The sequence below is a fragment of the Zootoca vivipara genome, chromosome 8 (assembly GCF_965207765.1).
Source record: "Zootoca vivipara chromosome 8, rZooViv2.hap1.1, whole genome shotgun sequence".
Taxonomy (NCBI): domain Eukaryota; kingdom Metazoa; phylum Chordata; class Lepidosauria; order Squamata; family Lacertidae; genus Zootoca; species Zootoca vivipara.
In genome coordinates, this window is record NC_142591.1 from 50,561,023 (window position 1) to 50,580,641 (window position 19,619).

Consider the following 19,619-nt stretch of genomic DNA (forward strand, 5'->3'; position numbering starts at 1 on the left):
CAAACTGGCTGAGCTGGCTTCAGACCAGATAAAGGGCAATTGTTCACAGTGGACTTGCTTGGGATTCCAGCTCTTGTGAAGCCATAGAGTTTGCCTGGTTTTTCTTTTTTCTTTCATGGTTGATTTTGTTGGGAGGAGGCCAAAGTTATTTACAGTGGCCAAGGGCTACAGTGGTTTTGGCTGAGTGAACTCAAACAACGCATAAAGGGAACCTTCCATAATTTGCAGCTAATTTATCTGGTGCAAATTCAATACTGAGTGCAGATTACAGCTTGAATGGTTCTTGAGGGATTTCAGAATGATATCAAACCTTAAGTAGGAAGCTAATTTAAAGAAACAACTAGCAGGGGCATGTTTAATAAGTATTCAAGATCTATGCAATAAATGAGTGGAATGAGCAGAGAGGAACAGCGTTCAAATGAAGGACTTAAGAGGTGATGCATTCTATAAGCAGCATTTATGAGGAATTCATTAGGTTTCCATGGACAAGATAAGGTTCTGTACTGATGCCACACAAGCTAGGCTGAAATGGTCCCATGACTCTGTTGAAAATGTGGGGGATCATTCATAAAATAGATGGAATAAATTTAAATAGGTCTGAGCATGTGCAATGTGTATTTCCATAGGAACTGCGGCTATCACCTGTCCAGAATTAGGAGCAGAGAGCATAATTTCCAAATAATCTTAAACTCCAAAAACATTTTCCCTCATTTTGGGGAAATGCAACAGCGTCTGTTTAATCTTACCAGTATTTCCCATGAAGTAACTAGTGATTCAAGTCAGCCTTCTTCAACCTGGTGACCTCCAAATGTCTTGGACTAAAACTGCCATCATCCAAACCAGGTTGTGGATGATGGGAGTTTTAGTCGAAAACATCTGCCACTAAAACTAGGCTAGGATTTGGACACAGTGTTAACAAAGAAACAATAAATCTATTTTGTCTTGTTATCCAGGAGACACTTTTTTTTCTTTTCTTTTCTTTCTTTCTTTCTTTCTTTCTTTCTTTCTTTCTTTCTTTCTCCTCCTCCTCCTCCTCCTCCTCCTCCTCCTCCTCCTCCTCCTCCTCCTCCTCCTCCTCCTCCTCCTCTTCTTCTTCTTCTTCTTCTTCTTCTTCTTCTTCTTCTTCTTCTTCTTCTTCTTCTTCTTCTTCTTCTTCTTCTTCTTCTGTTATTTCTCTCCACCCCCACCTTCACTTTTTGTCAGTGCCTGTTTTCATTGTTTGCCTTTTTTCTACATCTTATTTTTCCCAGTGATGTTATAAGGTTACAATGACCTGTATATTCAAAAGCAGCTGGCAGGGTGAAATTTAGAAAGCAGATAAACACAGGCATAAAATTACTGATAGGACAAAAGCAGCTCTTTGGAATAGGATCAGCTTTTATAGCTTCTATCACAAAAAACCCTACATATCAAAAGCATATTTAAAAGGTGATGGGACAAGAAATTCAATGGTGGTGTGCTAACATCAGTTAATCAGTCTAGTTCCTGTGTACTCTCAGCAATAAAGATGAAAAGAAATCTTCACCGTTCCAAGCATTACATAATGTGTCAAACTTGTAGGATGCTACCCTAGGATTCATTGCAATGCTACCAAGTACGGGATGTGGTGAAAATGATTCCACATCAACCATACATGTGTGCAAGATTATGTCATCTACTAGACACTTGCACTCACAAGTGGTAGCATAGGGGAAACAATTGAGTACCAGAACACAGGGGTTTGGGAAGACAAGTATTAGCAGTTTAGTCTTCTTGTATTTTATGGTTAACCTGTGACCACAACAGATAAGGTGGGAATACAACTCTCATCAAGATGATCTTAATAGCAACAGGTTAGCCACTCTACTATATTTATGAGGCCAGAATCTTTGTGCAGAGTGTTTTTTTTCTTTTAAATGCCTGACTTCCAGTTAAGTAAGCAGGCATCTGTTAAGAATCTTACACAATAAAGGTGGAACATCAAGCTAAACTGTTACAGTATTACATGAATTCTGCTTTCACCCTTTGGGTGTGTGTCAGGCTTCTCCCCTACCCATATCTTGAACCTGAGACCTCATCAAGTGAACAGCGAGCAGAATAGAACCCTCTAGCAAAGCTCCACGTTGCCAATAGCACTAAGGAGTCATCAGATTAAGACAGGCATCCCCAAACTGCGGCCCTCCAGATGTTTTGGCCTACAACTCCCATGATCCCTAGCTAACAGGACCAGTGGTCGGGGAAGATGGGAATTGTAGTCCAAAACATCTGGAGGGCCGAGGTTTGGGGATGCCAGGATTAAGATATCCTTGCCCCAGGACTGGAGGCTTGCCCCAACCAGGTCCCTGGATTTCTGACTAGTTTTCAGATCCCTGTGTTATCTCTTCCATGGTGACAGGAGCAGAAGAAAGGGTGATCCAGACAGGGACTTCAGAACTAAAAGGACCAGGTATCTGCATATGAGGTTACTTGGGAGGAAGGAAATTGCATGACGTGGGTGGCGCTGTGGTGTAAACCACTGAGCCTTGGGCTTGCCAATCAGAAGGTTGGCGGTTTGAATCCCTGCGACAGGGTGAGCTCTTGTTGTTTGGTCCCAGCTCCTGCCAACCTAGCAGTTTGAAAGCACATCAAAGTGCAAGTAGATAAGGTAAGGTAAACTGCATTTCGGTGCGCTGCTCTGGTTCACCAGAAGCGGCTTAGTCATGCTGGCCACATGACCCGGAAAACCTGTCTGCAGACAAATGTCGGCTCCCTCAGCCAGTAAAGCAAGATGAGCACCACAACCCCAGAGTCGTTCGTGACTGGACTTAACTGTCAGGGGTCCTTTACCTTTTTATTTGTTCAGATCAGGACCTGACACAGCCAGGCACAGGTTAAGCCACCACGTCCTATATAAGCTGTCAGCTGGAGCTGCTGCATGGCTGAAGCAACCATTCTTATCCCAGCACCAGCCCTAGTAACCTGAGGAACTAGACTGTGAGGTGGGTTAAGTTGTGCACACATTTAGCTGTTAAGTATTATTCACATCTCTCATCAGTAGGAACACTTTGTTTTATTGACACAGTGGCACCTAGGGCCATATTATTACATGGACAAGAAAATGAAGTCTTGACTGCTGTCAACCTTTACAAAGTTTAATGTGTTCAAACAATAGGAAGTATGATGACTGGTAATAGACATTCTCCTTACAACAGCATTATCTCATCCATCACAGCAGTTTAAAAATCCAGAAATTTATATGGTTAGTTAAAAGACTTGCAATGAATGCAATCACTTGAACTACACTGAACGTTATATTATCAGACTACAGTACTATGCAAATACAGTACTGACTTCAAAAAATGGCAGCAAATCCTTATTTTTTAATTTTCATTTATTTCATTTATCTGTCACATTTCACACAAATTAGTCTTAAAGCAACTTTATACAGTACATCTAAACAAGCTATAGATAGAAATGGCACTAAAAATCTTCCCAAATGGGCTATGGTTTCTAGAGGGGTGTTGATTCCAATGAATTTACATTCAAGCACAAGTAACCAGTGTAAAATACATTTCTAGCATGACAAAATGTGGATGGACATATAAGTTTGTCCTTTATCTTTTTAAACGGGATGCTTTTCAAAGCCCCGTATCCATACTTAAACATAATTAGAATTCCTTTTGCATAAAAGACCTTATCAGAAATAAGAAACAGAAGAGGGAATGTTGCAAGCACAAATGTTACCCAGGCTAACTATGTTGGATGACATTTTAAATACAGAAAATAAGAAGCTGGTAAAATAATGCTGACCTTTTAGTCTGAGCAAATAAAATAACCATTCCCAACTCCAAACAGCTAATTTTGAATTCAAGGAATGTGATGTGCAACCTTGGACACAAGTGCAGATCCATTTTCTTCTCAAGTTAGTATTGGTAATGTCTTCCTTTTAAATATTACTCTGAGCAAGCAAATCATAAATGGGAAATTTTCAACAATATTTTCAAGAATATTTAAAGAGAGAGGAAGAATATATGTACCACAACTGGGAATATTATTGTGTGGTTTTCTGGGCATTTGTACCAAATATTCCCTTTGTGTCTCATGACTGAATCCCAGTGGATTATTCTGTAAGCTTTACATTATCTTGGAATTGGACCCCTTAGGACAAAATGAATCACACCATTAAGCATCTATGCTACACAATACTGAAATCCCTACACTGCTGTTGGATGGGCACCATTTATTTCAACAGTGGCTGGCTTGCAGACCACTGGTATATCTGTATCAATAGGATCTTATTGAAAACAATGGACGGTGTACAGCAGCTATGCCTGATATCAATAATGAACACAAGATTGAAGAGTTGAATACACATATATCTCATGCAATTTTATATATCTATATATATTTGCACCACACCTTCCAAAATATCTACAAGGAAAGGTTTTCCCTTTTTTATTGTATACTGTATTGCTTCTGTGGAAGGAGCAGAATACAGCACTCCATTGAAGTGAATGGAAAGGTTTTTGGGTGTAACTTCTCTATGAGAACACAAGAGGTTCCTTTGATAGGAGCACACTACTAGTTCAGGCTGTCTGCCTTTGGAGCAATAACATGTTTTAAAAGAGAAGAATTTACACAGGAAAAAAAGCTTAATTAAATACAAATGTGAAATTTATAAATAAAAATGTAGAAGCTTAAATGGGAAACATTGTTCTTCTCTAACCAGATTACATGAACCTTGAGACTATGCCTACTCTAGAAATATCAGAATGATTAATCTAATCAGTGATATGGTACCCTTGCCTAATTATATTTTGGGCAGAGCATAAAAAAAAACCTGAATAGAAAAGACCTGAGTTTTGGTGTGCCTTTTTGTACAAGATGTTTGTTGATAATTGCTGTAACTCTTTTCTCGGATATTCTGTATAGAGGCTGACCACTCATGCATGGAGCAATATCTCAAAAATATTTCTGATATTTTTTTCTATATATCTTACTGCTTTGGGTTTATGTATGTGCAAAGTTCCATAACAAGAAATTAGCTTTAGCTGTGAAAACTACTAGCTAAGATTGCTTGAATGAGCAGCATATTCAAGAGAGAATAAAATTCAATAGCTTTGAGACTGTGCATTGTGTTTCACGCATTTGTTCTCTAGAAATTAATAGGAGCCCAAGGAGCTAGTGACCTGAAGACTGGCAGTGATAACTAGTCTCCAGGCTCAACCTGAGCTGTAAGCACACACAACTGTAGCATCTGAAAATGCTACAGGGCCAAGCAATGAACTTGGCTTAAATGAAGCCCATGAAATAAGGACTGAAATAATAATAACAATAATAATAATAATAATAATAATAATAATAATATATGTATATATAATTAGCAAATTTGTGATCTTTGACAAAGAGTAAATTGTGTTTCTTGTACATGCTAGCAAAAGCAAGTTTTTTTTTTAAAAAAAAAAGTAAAGGGGGGTGGGGAGAAAATCCAAAGTGCACCTTGATTCTGTGCACATTTTCTTGGATGACAATCTGAGTTCAATGGAGCGGGTTGCTGGTGGCAGCGCTCCAGCACCAGGATCCTCTTCAATCCTCGGCGCTCCACAGCTTGCTCGCTCACCTGCTCAGCGTGCGCTTTGCTTGTTCCTGGCTGAGGGGCGGGCCAGGAGGGGACTCTGATGCCCCTCCCTGGCACACCCCTTGCCTTCACCCGAGCAGGAAGAAGCAAAGCACGCGCTGGCCGAGCAAGTGAGTGAGCAGCCAGCCGCCGAGCGAGGCTTTTTATCGGGCGGCAGCTGGCTGCTCACTCACAGGGGGCGGGCGAGTGTCACCCCCCCTTCAGGGTGGCCCGCCCCCATCGCCCACCCTTCCTACGCCCCTGTGTTTAACCTGGTATTAGACACTGTGTCATGTCTACAGTCTTAAAACCCTAGGGCCAGACTTGATGGACTTGAGGAAAGCTCCTCTTGTGGATAATTATCTCCTTTCTAGATCTGTCTTTTAAGATGAGTCTATGATCCAGGTCCTAAATCCACTTGTGGATATTGCAAAAGCATTTAACAGTACAGTACATGATACTAAGAAAGCACATCAGGAACTTTTTCTTTTAGTAGAAACTTGTGGATTTAAGCGAATAAAATAATGAATGGTTAGATGTCTACTGTTGCAAAGATAATTTGGCCTAAAATGAGTGTCTAGCAAGGGGGGGGGGGGAGAGAGAGAGACAATATACAATATTTATTACCATCACAAGACAGAGAAACAGCTTGCAGTTCATTGTTCAAGTAGAAATTCAAGGGTTTCCGCTGGTAAATCTTCTGTGGAGCATAGCTGATGCTATTAGCTTACAAATTCATCTTTGAATTGAATGATGCAACCTAACCCTTCAGACCCACTCCCGCTAAAACACATGTTTCATTACTCAATACCTAACAAAAAAGTAGGAAGGTTATGTTTCATTGAGAGCTGGGGGATAGCAAGTGTCATGTGAGTCATTCTTTTGTATATCTCTGAGAGCACCTATGCTTCTCCAGCTGCTTTCTTCTATGGATGACATACTGCTTGGTTCAGCATGCTACTGACAGTACTTGGTTTTCTATTTAGTAAATTTTGATAATGGGTTTTTTCGGTCTCAGGTGACAGAAAATCCAAGAGCACTGATTTCTAGTAAAATAAAACAAGAAATAATTAAAATAAGTTAAAATATCCACCCCGTTCATTTCCAATTCTAGAAGCTAGATAAAAGATATAAGCTAGATATAACAGGCCACTTCTAGGTATTATAATGTGTGTCTGTCACTAGGTAACCTCCACTGCATAATGAAATGTGGCACCTTCTGCATGATGGCAGTGACTAGACCTATTTTTGTGCAGCTGCATGGTTAATGGCTTTTGCAGCATCCTGCCATTATGACACATTCATTATTATTATTTTTGTTTTTTGTAACATCAAGATGATTTCTTACATTCATCGGGTCGGGGGGGTGGGATTCGCTGAGAATTTATTGGTAAGAGATATAGTCTGGCTAAAAACTGAGGGAACATGGCAGAGTTCTAGCAGTTCAAAGCTTCTGCATTGAAGGTGAAGTTATCTGTTTCTGATCATATTCTTGGTCATGCACAACATTATTTTGAGTTACATTTTTCACCTTTCCTTTTACTGTTTTGTATCATGTGTGCTGTTTGCAGGATGATTACAACACCACCAGCAGCCCTACCTTGTCCCTTGTTCTCGACATCAGGTACAGATACTTAAAGTGTACATCCAATCTGATAGGGAGCCTGGAGTGGGAGATGAAATCCCTATAAGCAACAGCAACAGCCCTTTCCTGAACCTAAAGTCTGTCTTTGGAGGGAAAAACTTTCCCTTTTTCATCCTTTCAAGTCTTGGTGACACAGACTAAGTCAGTCTCCTCATTCAGGATCAATGAACTGTGCATTAAATAGCAGAATTGTAAGACCTATGGGGTGAGGGTAGCTTGATTATTCAGAATACCATGTTAGGATCAGAAGGTGAAGCAAACCTGAAATGCTGGATTTCTCTTCTCCTTTAAATGTCTTGCCCACTCCCTCTGCATAGTGGCTCCCCCTACCCGCAGCATTTTCCCACAGACGATTCCAAGCCCATAATACAAAATTGATCAAACAGGTAACATGTTTTTCAGAAAGATTATGCAAGGTATCTAGAAATGCCTTTGGTGTGATTCATTAGGGTTGTTCTTACAACAGGCCACACACCTCCCTCACTCCACCCCAGCGTCAATGATGTCCAGAGGAAGAGGATTGGGGCTAAAATGTAGGTGAGGACAGTGTGTGAGACTTTCAAATGAAATGTGCGGGTTTTTGGTTTGCTTCAATTTCCATAGTGTTGAAGTTAAGACTGGTAGCTCACTATTTCCTTTTTTCTTTGGTGCCTTGGTGGAATTTATAAGCACCATAACTCTTTTGTGAAACCAGAGGTCATAGAATGCTAGAATTTTATTCCACATATTATTTTCAGACCCTGAAGCTTGCATGTTCTAGTTGGTCACTTCTGCCTGCAGAGGTTTTAGCCCAGTAAAGTGGGGTTGTGGTGGACGTCGTTCTAGACAAAGAACAAACTTTTATTTTTTCAGTATAATCCTCTTAATGGTGAAAGAAAACATAGTCTAGTTCTGTGTTGTTTAATTGCCAGGAATGTTGTGAATGTGATACTCCTACAAATTTGGGGTCATTCTTTGTCACAGATCATTTTCATGGGTACATTTCCTATTTAAATATAACACTAACATTTTTTCAGCCTCAATTTAGATTAAAGGTTATAATACCAAGTGTTTAAGATGCCAATAAAACTGATTCTCTAGTATAGATTTATTTACTTATTTATGGTAAGATGTGTTTGTTTTTTAACTCCCCCACACTTTTATATTCAGGTACAGCTAATAAGCAAATACTTCGGAAATAAAATAGGACAATATATCTTTATTTAAACAGTCACTTCTGTTGAGCTAAAAATATAGCATAGGTTTTTTTCCCTGGTAGCTAGGCAACAGGAAAAAAAATACCACTTACCTGAATTGCTGTTTACTTTTTATTTTTAAATCCCAGCTGTAGAGATTTTTATTCTCTGTACTTCGAGATGGTAGAAAGAGTAACTGTTTATCGTGTAGCTAAATTGTTTAATGTACTGTTTGGTGCAGGAAGCAAATTAGACATTGGAATAAGTGTCTCCTGTATCTGTAACAAGCCATTAGTAATATTTGATCTTTTCATAAATGTTTCAATATGTTATATACCGGTAATATAAGCAATTGCCCTCTCTTGACTTGGGTGGCTGTAATAAATATCAGAGCGTGTGAGGCATGAAATCAGTACATTTCTATTTTCCATAGAATGAAAATGTTGTTCTAGTCAACTGTATCTTCATAGCAATTTCAAACCAAGCAAATGGTTATAGTACACCATTTGCTTGACTTGTAAGAAAGCAAAGTAGGTTGTGTTTCCACTACTCTATCTACTACTATGGAGCGTATTTATTTAGTAACATCTTTTTATAAAAAGGTTGAAGAGAGCATCTCTTAGGCATAGCATATAATTTGGTGAAGAAGTTGAAAGTCAATCATTTATTGAAAAATATGATAACTCCTGATTAATTCTGGGCCAGGCTACACAAGACAGATCCATATTGAGCACATGGGTGATTTAGGGCAGTGCAACAGGTTTTCCATGCACAGGGTGCCAAGCCAAAGGGGCACCTTCCCACCTCCTTCCCAAAGCCTACTTAGCACTTGGTCAACTTTGTGAAAGAGGCCAGAGCGCTCTCGGACCCTGCCAGAGCTTTGCGGCTCCTTTCCGAAAGCCCAGCACATGAATCTGGGAAGTTTGGCATGAAGGCTGACAGGGAGCAGGACATCAATTCCCTCCCCCCCTTATACAGGGCACCATATTACCAAGGTCTGCCCCACTGAGGTCTACATCCTTACAGCCCAAGAGGAAAACTAAAAGCAGTTTCAGAATGATTGAAAATATTTGTTCAGTGCAATCCAGTGAATGTCTATTCAATCCTATGCATGTCACTGAATTCAAAGGGCTTATTCTCAGAAAAATGTGCTTAGGACTGCAGCCTAGTTGTTGGATATTTGGTGGATTAAAAATTGCTTCCTGTGTTCATATTTACCTGATGAGTTTTCTAGCCAACTTTTATAATAATACTTCAGTGATGAGACTGGTCTGTAAAGTGTACACTTGTTAAATGATCTTTTTTCCCTAGTTTTTGAAATAGACTCCTCCCAGTGCATGTACAGAAGAGGGTTCCTTTGGCTGATTTCATTGGTAGCTAAAGTCAAAGGCTTTACTAAACTATTCTGATTTTGAATTATACATTAATTTAATATTGCAGTTTGCTCCTTCTCCATGATCTTGCAATCTACAATTTACAAATACTTGCATCAGAGATTATAATAGTGTTATACTAGGGTAAAAATATCATTCTTTGAAATACCTTTCATTCACTTCTTTTTAGGTATTTTCACACTATCTACTTGGGCATCCGAAGTAGACGGAGTGGTGATAGTGACAGATGGCGCTTTTATTGGAAAATGGTCTATGAGTATGCAGATGTGAGTATGCTGCATTTGCTTGCTACATTTCTAGAAAGTGCTCCACAACTGGTCCTCCAGCTCTGCATTGTTGTACAGACACGTACTCTTCAGGCCCTCCAAGGTAAGGATTTATTTATTTATTGGTCTTAATTAATATGTACAGATAAAACTGTATGCATATATGCAACCTAATGCTATATATATATATATAGATAGATATAGATACTAGTCCTTAATATTTGTCCTTTTAAGAAAGACTTCTTAATGAACACATATATTACTAATTGTATGCCAGCGCCTTGTAAAGGAAAAGACTGATATACATGGCACTACATGCTTTTCTTTCAGAATGGGACAATTTTAAAGATATATAAATTCCCCTCAAGATTGTTCTAAGCCTTCTTCTTGAACTATTTTTGTGATAATAATAACAATAATTATAATTTATTATTTATACCTCGCCCATCTGGCTGGGTTTTCCCAGTCATTCTGGGCGGCTTCCAAATAAAGTCTCCAAAGATCCCCTGGATTTAAAATAATGCTCCATTCTGGCAAATTTCTGATAGCCATGCTTATCAACATAGTTTTCCCCTCTAATTAAAAAAAACAACTTCTACATGTCAAGTTGTTTCAGATATTTTTTGAATGTGAGCTACTTTAGTTTTGCTAAAAACTTAGTAAATCTCAGAGGTAGACTAACCACATTAGGCTGGGTTTCATATTCATATAGGTGATAATGAATAAATGATAATATTTTCTATTTTAAATGAATACACAAACACTCTCAAATATATGCATTTCCATCCATAATAAGTTGCTTATAATGGCTCGTTGGGTTATTATGTTTGGGTTGCCATTAATTATGCCAAATAATATCAGTGATTAAAAAACTTAAACCACCAAAGATTTGTATGTAGGTGGGTTTGCATGTAGGTTGTTTCTTTGTGAATCAGATTCTGTGAGTTCATTTTAGGTGCCACACAAGGCAGCAGAAAATATTGGAAGGAATACACCTTCCAATAAAAAGCACTCTCTGAGAGCACTTTCTACAAAGGAATGAGAATCTAATATGTTAGTGAATAGGGAGTAGTAAATATAACAAATACTGGGATGGGGTGGGAACGGGGTACCAAACATTTTTAAAACTAACTTTAATGCTTTTCTTCTTCTTTTTTTGTTTTAAGGCAAAAGTTGTGAAAAATTCTGCCCCTGCCCTGGCAAACTTCTACCCAAGAATTGAACATAATGATGATTCAGTGCAGTTCCTCAGATAATCTAACATTTAGGAGGGGCGGCTTAAAGAAACACCATAGGGCTGCATAAATGACACTTGATTTCTCACAGCTGTGCTTTGATACAGCTGATTTTATTTTTAAATCCCACAGCATAGCCTGTTATGTTTCCTCACAGTGAACTGCCAATTCGGTGTGTGTGTGTGTGTGTGTGTGTGTGTGTGTGTGTGATATATCTTTGCTATGCTTATTGTTTCCGTGATCAATACACATCCTTTTAATTTTCTTCAGAAGCTAGTGGCATGACAATACTTATTTAGCAATTTGTTCTCTGCTGCTGAGAAGACTAGTTATCAAGTAGATGTGATATGTCAGAGTCTCTGAACACAATTATTTATCTCATAAACAATACTTTTATGATACAGGTAAATAACAATGGGATTGTTTTATAATGAAAATGAAACTAGTTGAGCAAATAACACATTTTACTGGCTACTACGTATAGTGTTCACCTTGTCTCACACAGCTTCAGTCTCTTGCATGAAGCTGAGATTAATTAAAAAACAAACAAACACAATTTTCTAAATCTCAATACGACATACTCTCAATACGACATTATGCAGTGCCACCTTTTTAACCTATGAAATTTGTAAGGATTGACTTCTTTTCTGAACCAAAGTGCTACTGCTTTAAATACACAGTCGCATCTTGACTTACGAAGACGATCCGTTCCGTGGCCGCGAAGTCTTTGGTTGTCAAAGCGCCGCTTCTGCGCAAGCGCCGACTGCGCGCCGCGAAAAGACTTCCGGGATTGTCGAAACCTTTGGAAGTCGAATCGTTCGGTTGTCGAGATACTACTGCATTTTAAAAACACTTTAAACCACATTTGCTTCAAAAATAGTAATAATATACAGATCTTTTGTTCCCACGAGTCTTGGTGGCTTGTTTTTGGTGTCATAGTTGCTGTGTGCCTGGTTATTTCTTCTACCTGTTGCCTCAGCCATTATGCTTTCAATTCCATCTGTCATAAATGATTAAATGCCAATAATACTGAGCTCCTGAGAAGGCAGAACATTCACTTTCTAAAGACAGATGGGTCAATAAGGTTCCAGGCTTGGTTTGGCTTCTTATTTAACAAGTTTAAATTTAGAAAGATTGGTTAAAATACTTAACACTGTCAGAGCTGAATTTCATAGCTTGATAGTAGCTTTGTACCTTTGAAACCATTAAACATTCTGAAACTGGCACAGACCTTGCTGGTATGACCATTGCACCAATTTGCCCTTGTTACACCAGAGGATCTTTTACAAAATCAAAGCCTTTTCTTTTCTGGAAGAAACTTAAAGATGTGCGTGCAAAATTTGGCCTCAGCTACTTACCATAGGACTAGATTTAAGAACAGCTTGGTTTAAGATCTGGAACCTATCCAGCCAGCAGCGGAGCATCATGCTCCACCAGCGGGGGCGGAGAGCAGGCACGCTGCCCCCAGTGACGTGGCACACGGTCTGGAGGCGGGGCGCGGCACGCGTTTTGGGGGCGGGGCGCGTCATGTGCAGTGACGTAGAGGCGCATTTTGGGGCGGGGCATGCTGTGTGCAGGGGCGGGGTGCGCATTTTGGGGCAGGATGAGCAGCGGCGATGATGCCCCTGGGATCTTCCTACGCCCCTGTATCCAGCTAAAAAGTAGAGGTTTCTCAAATATATTTTTAGCAGAGAAGCTCAAAAACTGCCAAGCTGTGAACAGATATTGAACCATGCTGTGATCAGATTTTGGCTCATTGATCTTTGTAGCCTCTTGTGCCTGAAGAATGTACATGAAGAAGAGACATAATAAAACGTCTTTCTCATCTTGTTTAAATGACAGCTCTGGATTAATCAGAATTTCTGCAAATCTGTCTATTTGGCAGTCAATCAGACAAAAGAAATATAATTCATAAGCTGGAACAATGTTTTCATTGCTTTGGGGGTTTCTGTTTCTTGCATCATTAAGATATTCTGAGGTTATAGTTTGAAAATATATTGTGAGTGTATATTTTCCCATTGTTATTATGTTTAGTCTTCATACATTTTGTCATTAACAAAATTGGAGAGGAAAAGTGAAAAATTGTAAATGGTAAGCTTTATTGTGAAGGTATGGCCACCTTTCCTCAAATGTTCATGAGCAAGATTTAAAACAGGGCTAACCCTTCCTTTGACTCAGTAATAAAAACCCATGCTGTGCATGTTAATGATCCCAAGGTTCACTTGCATATCCAGGTAGGACTGAGAGAAATGCTAGAGAACCACTGCTAGTTAGTACATTGACAGCACTGAGCTCAATTATCTGACTTCTTGCAGAGCTTCCTGTGTTCCTAATATAGGCTGATTCCTATGTTGCTAATACTAGTAGTTAAGGCGTTTGCATTGTATTTTGTTTATGAACAGTTAATTAGAGTTGAAGCAGAATGCAACCTAAGCCACATCTAACCAGATTATTCTTGTGTACTTTGCGTACCTGTTTTTAAAAGTTCAAGTAAATTGCAGCAATTGATTAGCATGCACCTTGTGTTTGTGTTGTCTGAATAATGCAAACCACACTAGCAAAAAATAGGCAATGTACAGTGGTGCCTTGGTTTTCGCACGTCTCTGTTGATGAACATTTTGGTTTTCAAACGCCGTAAACACAGAAGTAAATGCTTCGGTTGTCAAACATGCCACATGGCTTCCGCTGAGTGCAAGATCCTGAGGCCTAGCCTTTGGCTATTGAGTTTTCGGTTTTCGAACGTTTCAGAACTCGAACAGACTTCTGGAACGGATTACGTTCGGAAACTGAAGTACCACTGTACTCATAATGATTTGTTTGTCAATAAATTTATATCTTATTTTTCTACTTATTAGTGTTCAAAGAGAGTAACAGTAGAACGATACATAAAACAATACAATATTGTTAATTCTTTTTTAAAGAAAAGTAACCAGAGATATCAACGAATTCAAGAAAAAATATGATAAGGATTCACAATTTACACACCAGTAATAATTCTCTTGGTTTAAGTTATAAACAGAATACAGTTTTCCAGGATAAGGGAGTTTCCCTCTAGCTTTTCATTGCTAGCCTGATATTTTCAAGCTTCAGCAAAACCACTTTTTTCCCTATACACAGCATGAGAACACTATCCAAGTTATTCTTATGAGTCACCTACTTTACCTCTTCTGTGCTTCCCCCTCCTGCTGTCTCTGTCCTTAACAATCAGTTCACCATGCATAAACTAAAAGATCAGTTAATGGTTATTTATGCTCTATTCAAACTTCATGACAAACAATGCAATATAGGAAATGTGTGTTGGTGAATTTATATATTGTAAATGGGAGTTATAGCAAAGCCCTTCTGCCTTGCTGTCCATTAAATAAGCTGACAGGAAGATTCGCACACAAAGGACCTGAAAAATGTTGCTTATTGAACTCACCATTACCTTTAGTGGTTACTAAGTCATTGCTCACCTTATTGTCCTGCAAACGCTTCCAAGCTGCAGTAGATTTAGAATTCTTTCATTGTCTCAATGTGATAAATGCTTGGTGTTTGTTTGTTTTTATAGTTTGTATAAATAACAGGAATGGTCCTAAAATAACAATAAGCAGAAACTTGCTTGGGACAACCCAAAATGAAATAAGAGATTTTAGCTACAGGACACTTGAATAAATAAAAGGAGAAATGGTAAAAGAAAAACAATTTTCTTTTTTGTGTGAAGTAACCTACAAAGTGATGAAAGTTTGAGGTTTAACAGAAATCCTACTGCAACTGGGACTTCTTTGCAATCAAAAACTATTATGTCCAAAGAATTTGGAAAGCTCTCTTCAGGCACACTTGCCTTTGGCTTCAGGTGAAAACATTCCTCTTCTCCTAGGCCTTTTGGTAATTAAATAATCTATTATCTTTTAAACTGTGTGGGCATTATTGATTTTGCTTGTCATGTATTTTTCTGTTTTATAATGTAAACAGCCCTGTGATCGTTAGATGAAGGATAGAATAGAAATTTAACAATTTAAGTATCTGAAGTGCCATTGTACAAGCATACATCTTTATTCTGGAAGAGTTGCATTTCAGTCTATAGTAGTATAAAGGCAAATACTTTTTGGGCACACAAAAATCTTCCCTTATAATTTATGCCACCCAGTGATGTGCTAGGTCTAAGTCAACATGTCTGATAAAGGATTAAAGTTTTTTTGATTTCATCACTAGGGACTCAGCTATACAGCAGCAAATATAATGTTTTAATGTATTTTAAGTGCGTTATACAAATGTGACACTAAATGGCACTGGTGAGCTAATGGCAATTTTTTTTCCCAAAAGCATTTTCACAGCGTTTTTTATATATGTGTAGATCCAACCCTAGGAACATATCGTTTTTACATAAATAGAACTGCCAGCTTTGGAACTTCGGGGAATTCCAAAAGCCTGACTCAAATGACAGGTGAGCTTTTAAAGCTTCAAGATTCTTCTCCAGCTCTGATCAGAATCTGAACTGGAGAAAAATTGCCAGCTTTACTGGCCGAGGGATCATGTGGCTAGCATGACTAAGCTGCTTCTGGTGAACCAGAGCAGCGCACGGAAATGCCATTTACCTTCCCGCCAGAGTGGTACCTATTTATCTACTTGCACTTTGACGTGCTTTTGAACTGCTAGGTTCAAACTGAACAGCGGGAGCTCACCCCATTGCGGGGATTTGAAACGCCAACCTTCTGATCAGCAAGCCCTAGGCTCTGTGGTTTAACCCACAGTGCCACCCGCATCCCAAAGTTAGGCATAGAAATACTGAAATAAATAAGAATTGCCCATACCACAGCTTCCTTTTGCCAGTCCAACTAGTTTCCGTTGTTGTAAGATGACCATCGCATGTGGAATTTACATGGTCTCCCCTATGCTAAAGTTACTATCTCTGAAGTGAAACGATTTTTGTTTAATTTTTTTAAAAAAATTAAAAAATGCACGGAAGACAAACAAAAGTGGAAGTTCAAATGTATTACAGTTGGTTTGACCTTTTACCAACCAATGACCTTATTCAAGTCGCTGCTTTTTCTCTGACTGGGTATAACATACTTTTTTTATTTTACTGCTTCTGCTTTATTGGTACTAAAAATAACTACCAGGAAAGGTATCAGTACTTTTTACTGTCTCTGCTGCCAGGAAGAAAGAAAGCAGGCCAAATGACTTGAAGTTAAGAGGACATTGAGAATGTTCTCAGCGATTGTAATTCCAGCTAGCATGCCCTCTGGCTGATCAGCTGGGGCCAAAAGCAGCAAATGGCCACCTCTGCGAAATGGTGTGTGAGAGAGGAGGAGAAGCCTTATGCCCTACTAAGCCAACAAGTGTCTTTGAATGCAGCTAAGGAAAAATGCACCCCTTCCCATCTTTGAATGAAAAAGGCCCAGTGGTGTCTGTGTCGCATAACGGATACCAGATTTGCCAGCAGCATGTCTACAAGCCACTTTCTGCCTTTATAGTCTCTGCCATGTACCTGTTCGGTGCAATTTGGTAATTTGCCTCCCTTAACATGGCATACTACTTTAGAACGTACTAAAACAGGCCTCTTGCCTACAGAGGCCTCTGCTCATTATGTTGCGGGGGTATGCTGGACTAGGAAGGTAGCGGACTCTTCCTCATTGGATATTTCTAAACAGGGGGCAGCTATCTGCCAGGCAATCTTCTGTTGTGATTCCTGTGAAGAAGAAGAAGAAGAAGAAGAAGAAGAAGAAGAAGAAGAAGAAGAAGAAGAAGAAGAAGAAGAAGAAGAAGAAGGGCAACAACTTAACAACAACAACAACAACAACAACAACAACAACAACTTTATTTTTTATACCACACTTCTGGCTGGGGATCTTTCCAACACTCCAATTCTATGATTCTATAACTTCTGCCCCCAAGTCCTGCCCTGACTGTTTTATTCCTGCTCAGCAGCACTGTTCCGTGCTTTTTGTTCCACTTTACTGGCATCTACCGCTGAAGGAGCTGTTAGGATCTTTATGTTACATGCAACTCAGCCCGCAAAAATGTATGTTTTAAAGAGATATTATGGATATGTCTCTAGTGAAAAACATCCAGTGGGGCAAAGGAAGTGGCGTGGATCTACTCTACTTTCAAGAGTCCACTGCAGGGTTGTTGTTGTTGTTGTTTTTTTACATGCACTAGGAATTTGTACCACAGTAAAGTCTTTGAAAGCAAAAGGTAAAGAGGGACTCTGAGCCACATTGGAAGCATATTCTTTGCATATTCTTGCACCTGGTTAGCACAGTGAGCTGTATTTAATGCAGTGGCAGTACTTCAGATTTACAATTACGTAAGTGAAGGAAGAATAATCTTTTCAGGCTCTTTCAGGCTCTTTATGCATCGGCTCCAGATGGGAGTTCAGAGGACACATAATGGATAGAATTGAATTGATATCTAAACATTTTTAGCTTAAAATCAAAGAGATTCATAGGCAAAGCTTACAATATAGAGCTGATTGCAGTACAACAGGCTGTGCTAAGTGCTGCCAAGGATATGGTTTTGTCAGCATTTTAATTCCCAGCTAGTTTTCTATTACTTCTAACATCTGTTTTTTTGTTTTTTGTTTTTTTTAAATCACTTCTAGATGGTGATTGAGGAAACAGAGGTTTTGAGGCTTGCAATCCATTTTTAAAAAATCTTGTGCATTCAGAAGAAAAGGAGAAATTGTAGCTTCTGTTTCAAACAGCAGAAAATGTTTTCTGTCAGTCTTCTTACAAAGATAATACCCTGCTGTATATCATTCATGCAAGGATCAAATGATCTAAGGGTGGAAGCTGAATATGGCTAGGAAAACCCCAGTAAGAAACTTGAGAACCTTTATGATGGAGATCAATAAAAAGAGCACAAGGCTTCAGTTGACAAAATGATAATACAGAACAAAAACCTGGGCTGTTTGTTCTGCTTTTAAGTAAGTAAAAAAGAAAAGGCCATTTCATGAAACCAAAAAATAGCAAGTTAAGAAATGAGAGAGAATATTTCCTCCATATACCAACATACCCATGAAGCTTGATAATTTTAGTAGTCTAGTTTCTTATCTCTGAAATACTATTATGTTAGGAATGGACAATCATAATTGAGAACAAAGCAGAGAATGACAATGGAATTAAGAAATATGAGTTGGAGAGACACTTTTTCTTTCATCAGCTGTTCCCTGGAGTGTCACAGCATTTGGCCAGTATACACTATACTGGATTTCTCTCAAATTTAGTCAGTCTATGTTATTGCAACATTATTTTTGACATAATGGCTACTAGCAAGGTCACTGCAATAGATAAGTTATTGGTCTGATCAATGCCTGCTTTGCAAAGTGCTGTAATGCTGATTAACAACCTTTCTCATATGTGTGCAGACTAGTACTAATTCAACTACAACTCCCATCAGTCCTAACCAGCAAGGCCAGTTGGTCAAGGATGATGAGAGTTATAGTCCAAAGTATCTCGAAGGCATGGAATTGAGGAAACCCAGCTGTATGATAGTAAGTAAAACTGTGTTACATGCAATTTTAGTCTTTGTGTGACTGGAGTACTGAAGCAAGGAGAATTGGTTCAAAACTGCAGTTAAGCATGGAGTTGTAAAGTCTAACAATGAGGTCTGTAAGATCAGGTCTGCCAATTCTGGTAGCAGTAGCAGTAAAGGCAGATATCTTCTGCCAATACCTCCAAGGCTTTCTGCACATATAAAATCATGATTAGACATGTCATAACACATTTTTTTGAAAATCTTTTTTTGTGGACACATCAACAGTGGCAAATTCATATTACGCTCAAGCAAGATCTCTGCCTCATCTCTACTCCACTCATTCCAATGGATTAATCTGCAAATTCAAATATAAAAGTTAGCATTAACAATGGAAAGCATCTCAATTTAGTTTCTATATGAAGCTAAGAATATGAATTAATAGGATATTGTATGTGCTCCACACTACTAAGAAAAGCAGCTGTAACTCACTGTATATAAAATGATTAGCATTTAAAATTTCAGATGTTACTGTGCAGAGATCCTGTTCAAGCATTGTAGCTTGAGACGACTCTAGAAGATGGTTGCATGTTCTTTTACATGGCACAAATTATGGACAACTGTTGCCCCTGCTTCAACAACATTGAGATTTTGTCATGTGAGATATTTCAGAGCAGCAGGTATCAATCAGTTCACACTTTGAATGTATAGAACAGGAAAGGAATGAAAGAAGAAGAAAAGCATTAACAGAAATATGTACTGTAGCATGGAGGGTATCAATGTCTTCTCCATATCTTGAACTGAAGTATGCTATTAAAGTGGCACACTATTTTTAACATGCCATTTCCTTTTTTTTTAAATGAAATATAGGTGC

At 38.7% G+C, this 19,619-nt stretch overlaps 1 protein-coding gene across 1 annotated transcript in view; it reads left to right on the forward strand.

Annotated features, from left to right (window-relative positions):
* The first annotated feature begins 9,964 nt into the window (after nucleotides 1–9,964).
* Nucleotides 9,965–19,619, forward strand: part of LOC118090321 (XK-related protein 4) — a 33,793-nt gene continuing 24,138 nt past the window's right edge. Inside the window, exon 1 of the mRNA XM_088675494.1 lies at nucleotides 9,965–10,158. Coding sequence (XP_088531620.1) covers nucleotides 10,035–10,158 — 124 coding nt within the window. The 5' untranslated portion in view covers nucleotides 9,965–10,034. The remainder of the gene's footprint in view (nucleotides 10,159–19,619) is intronic.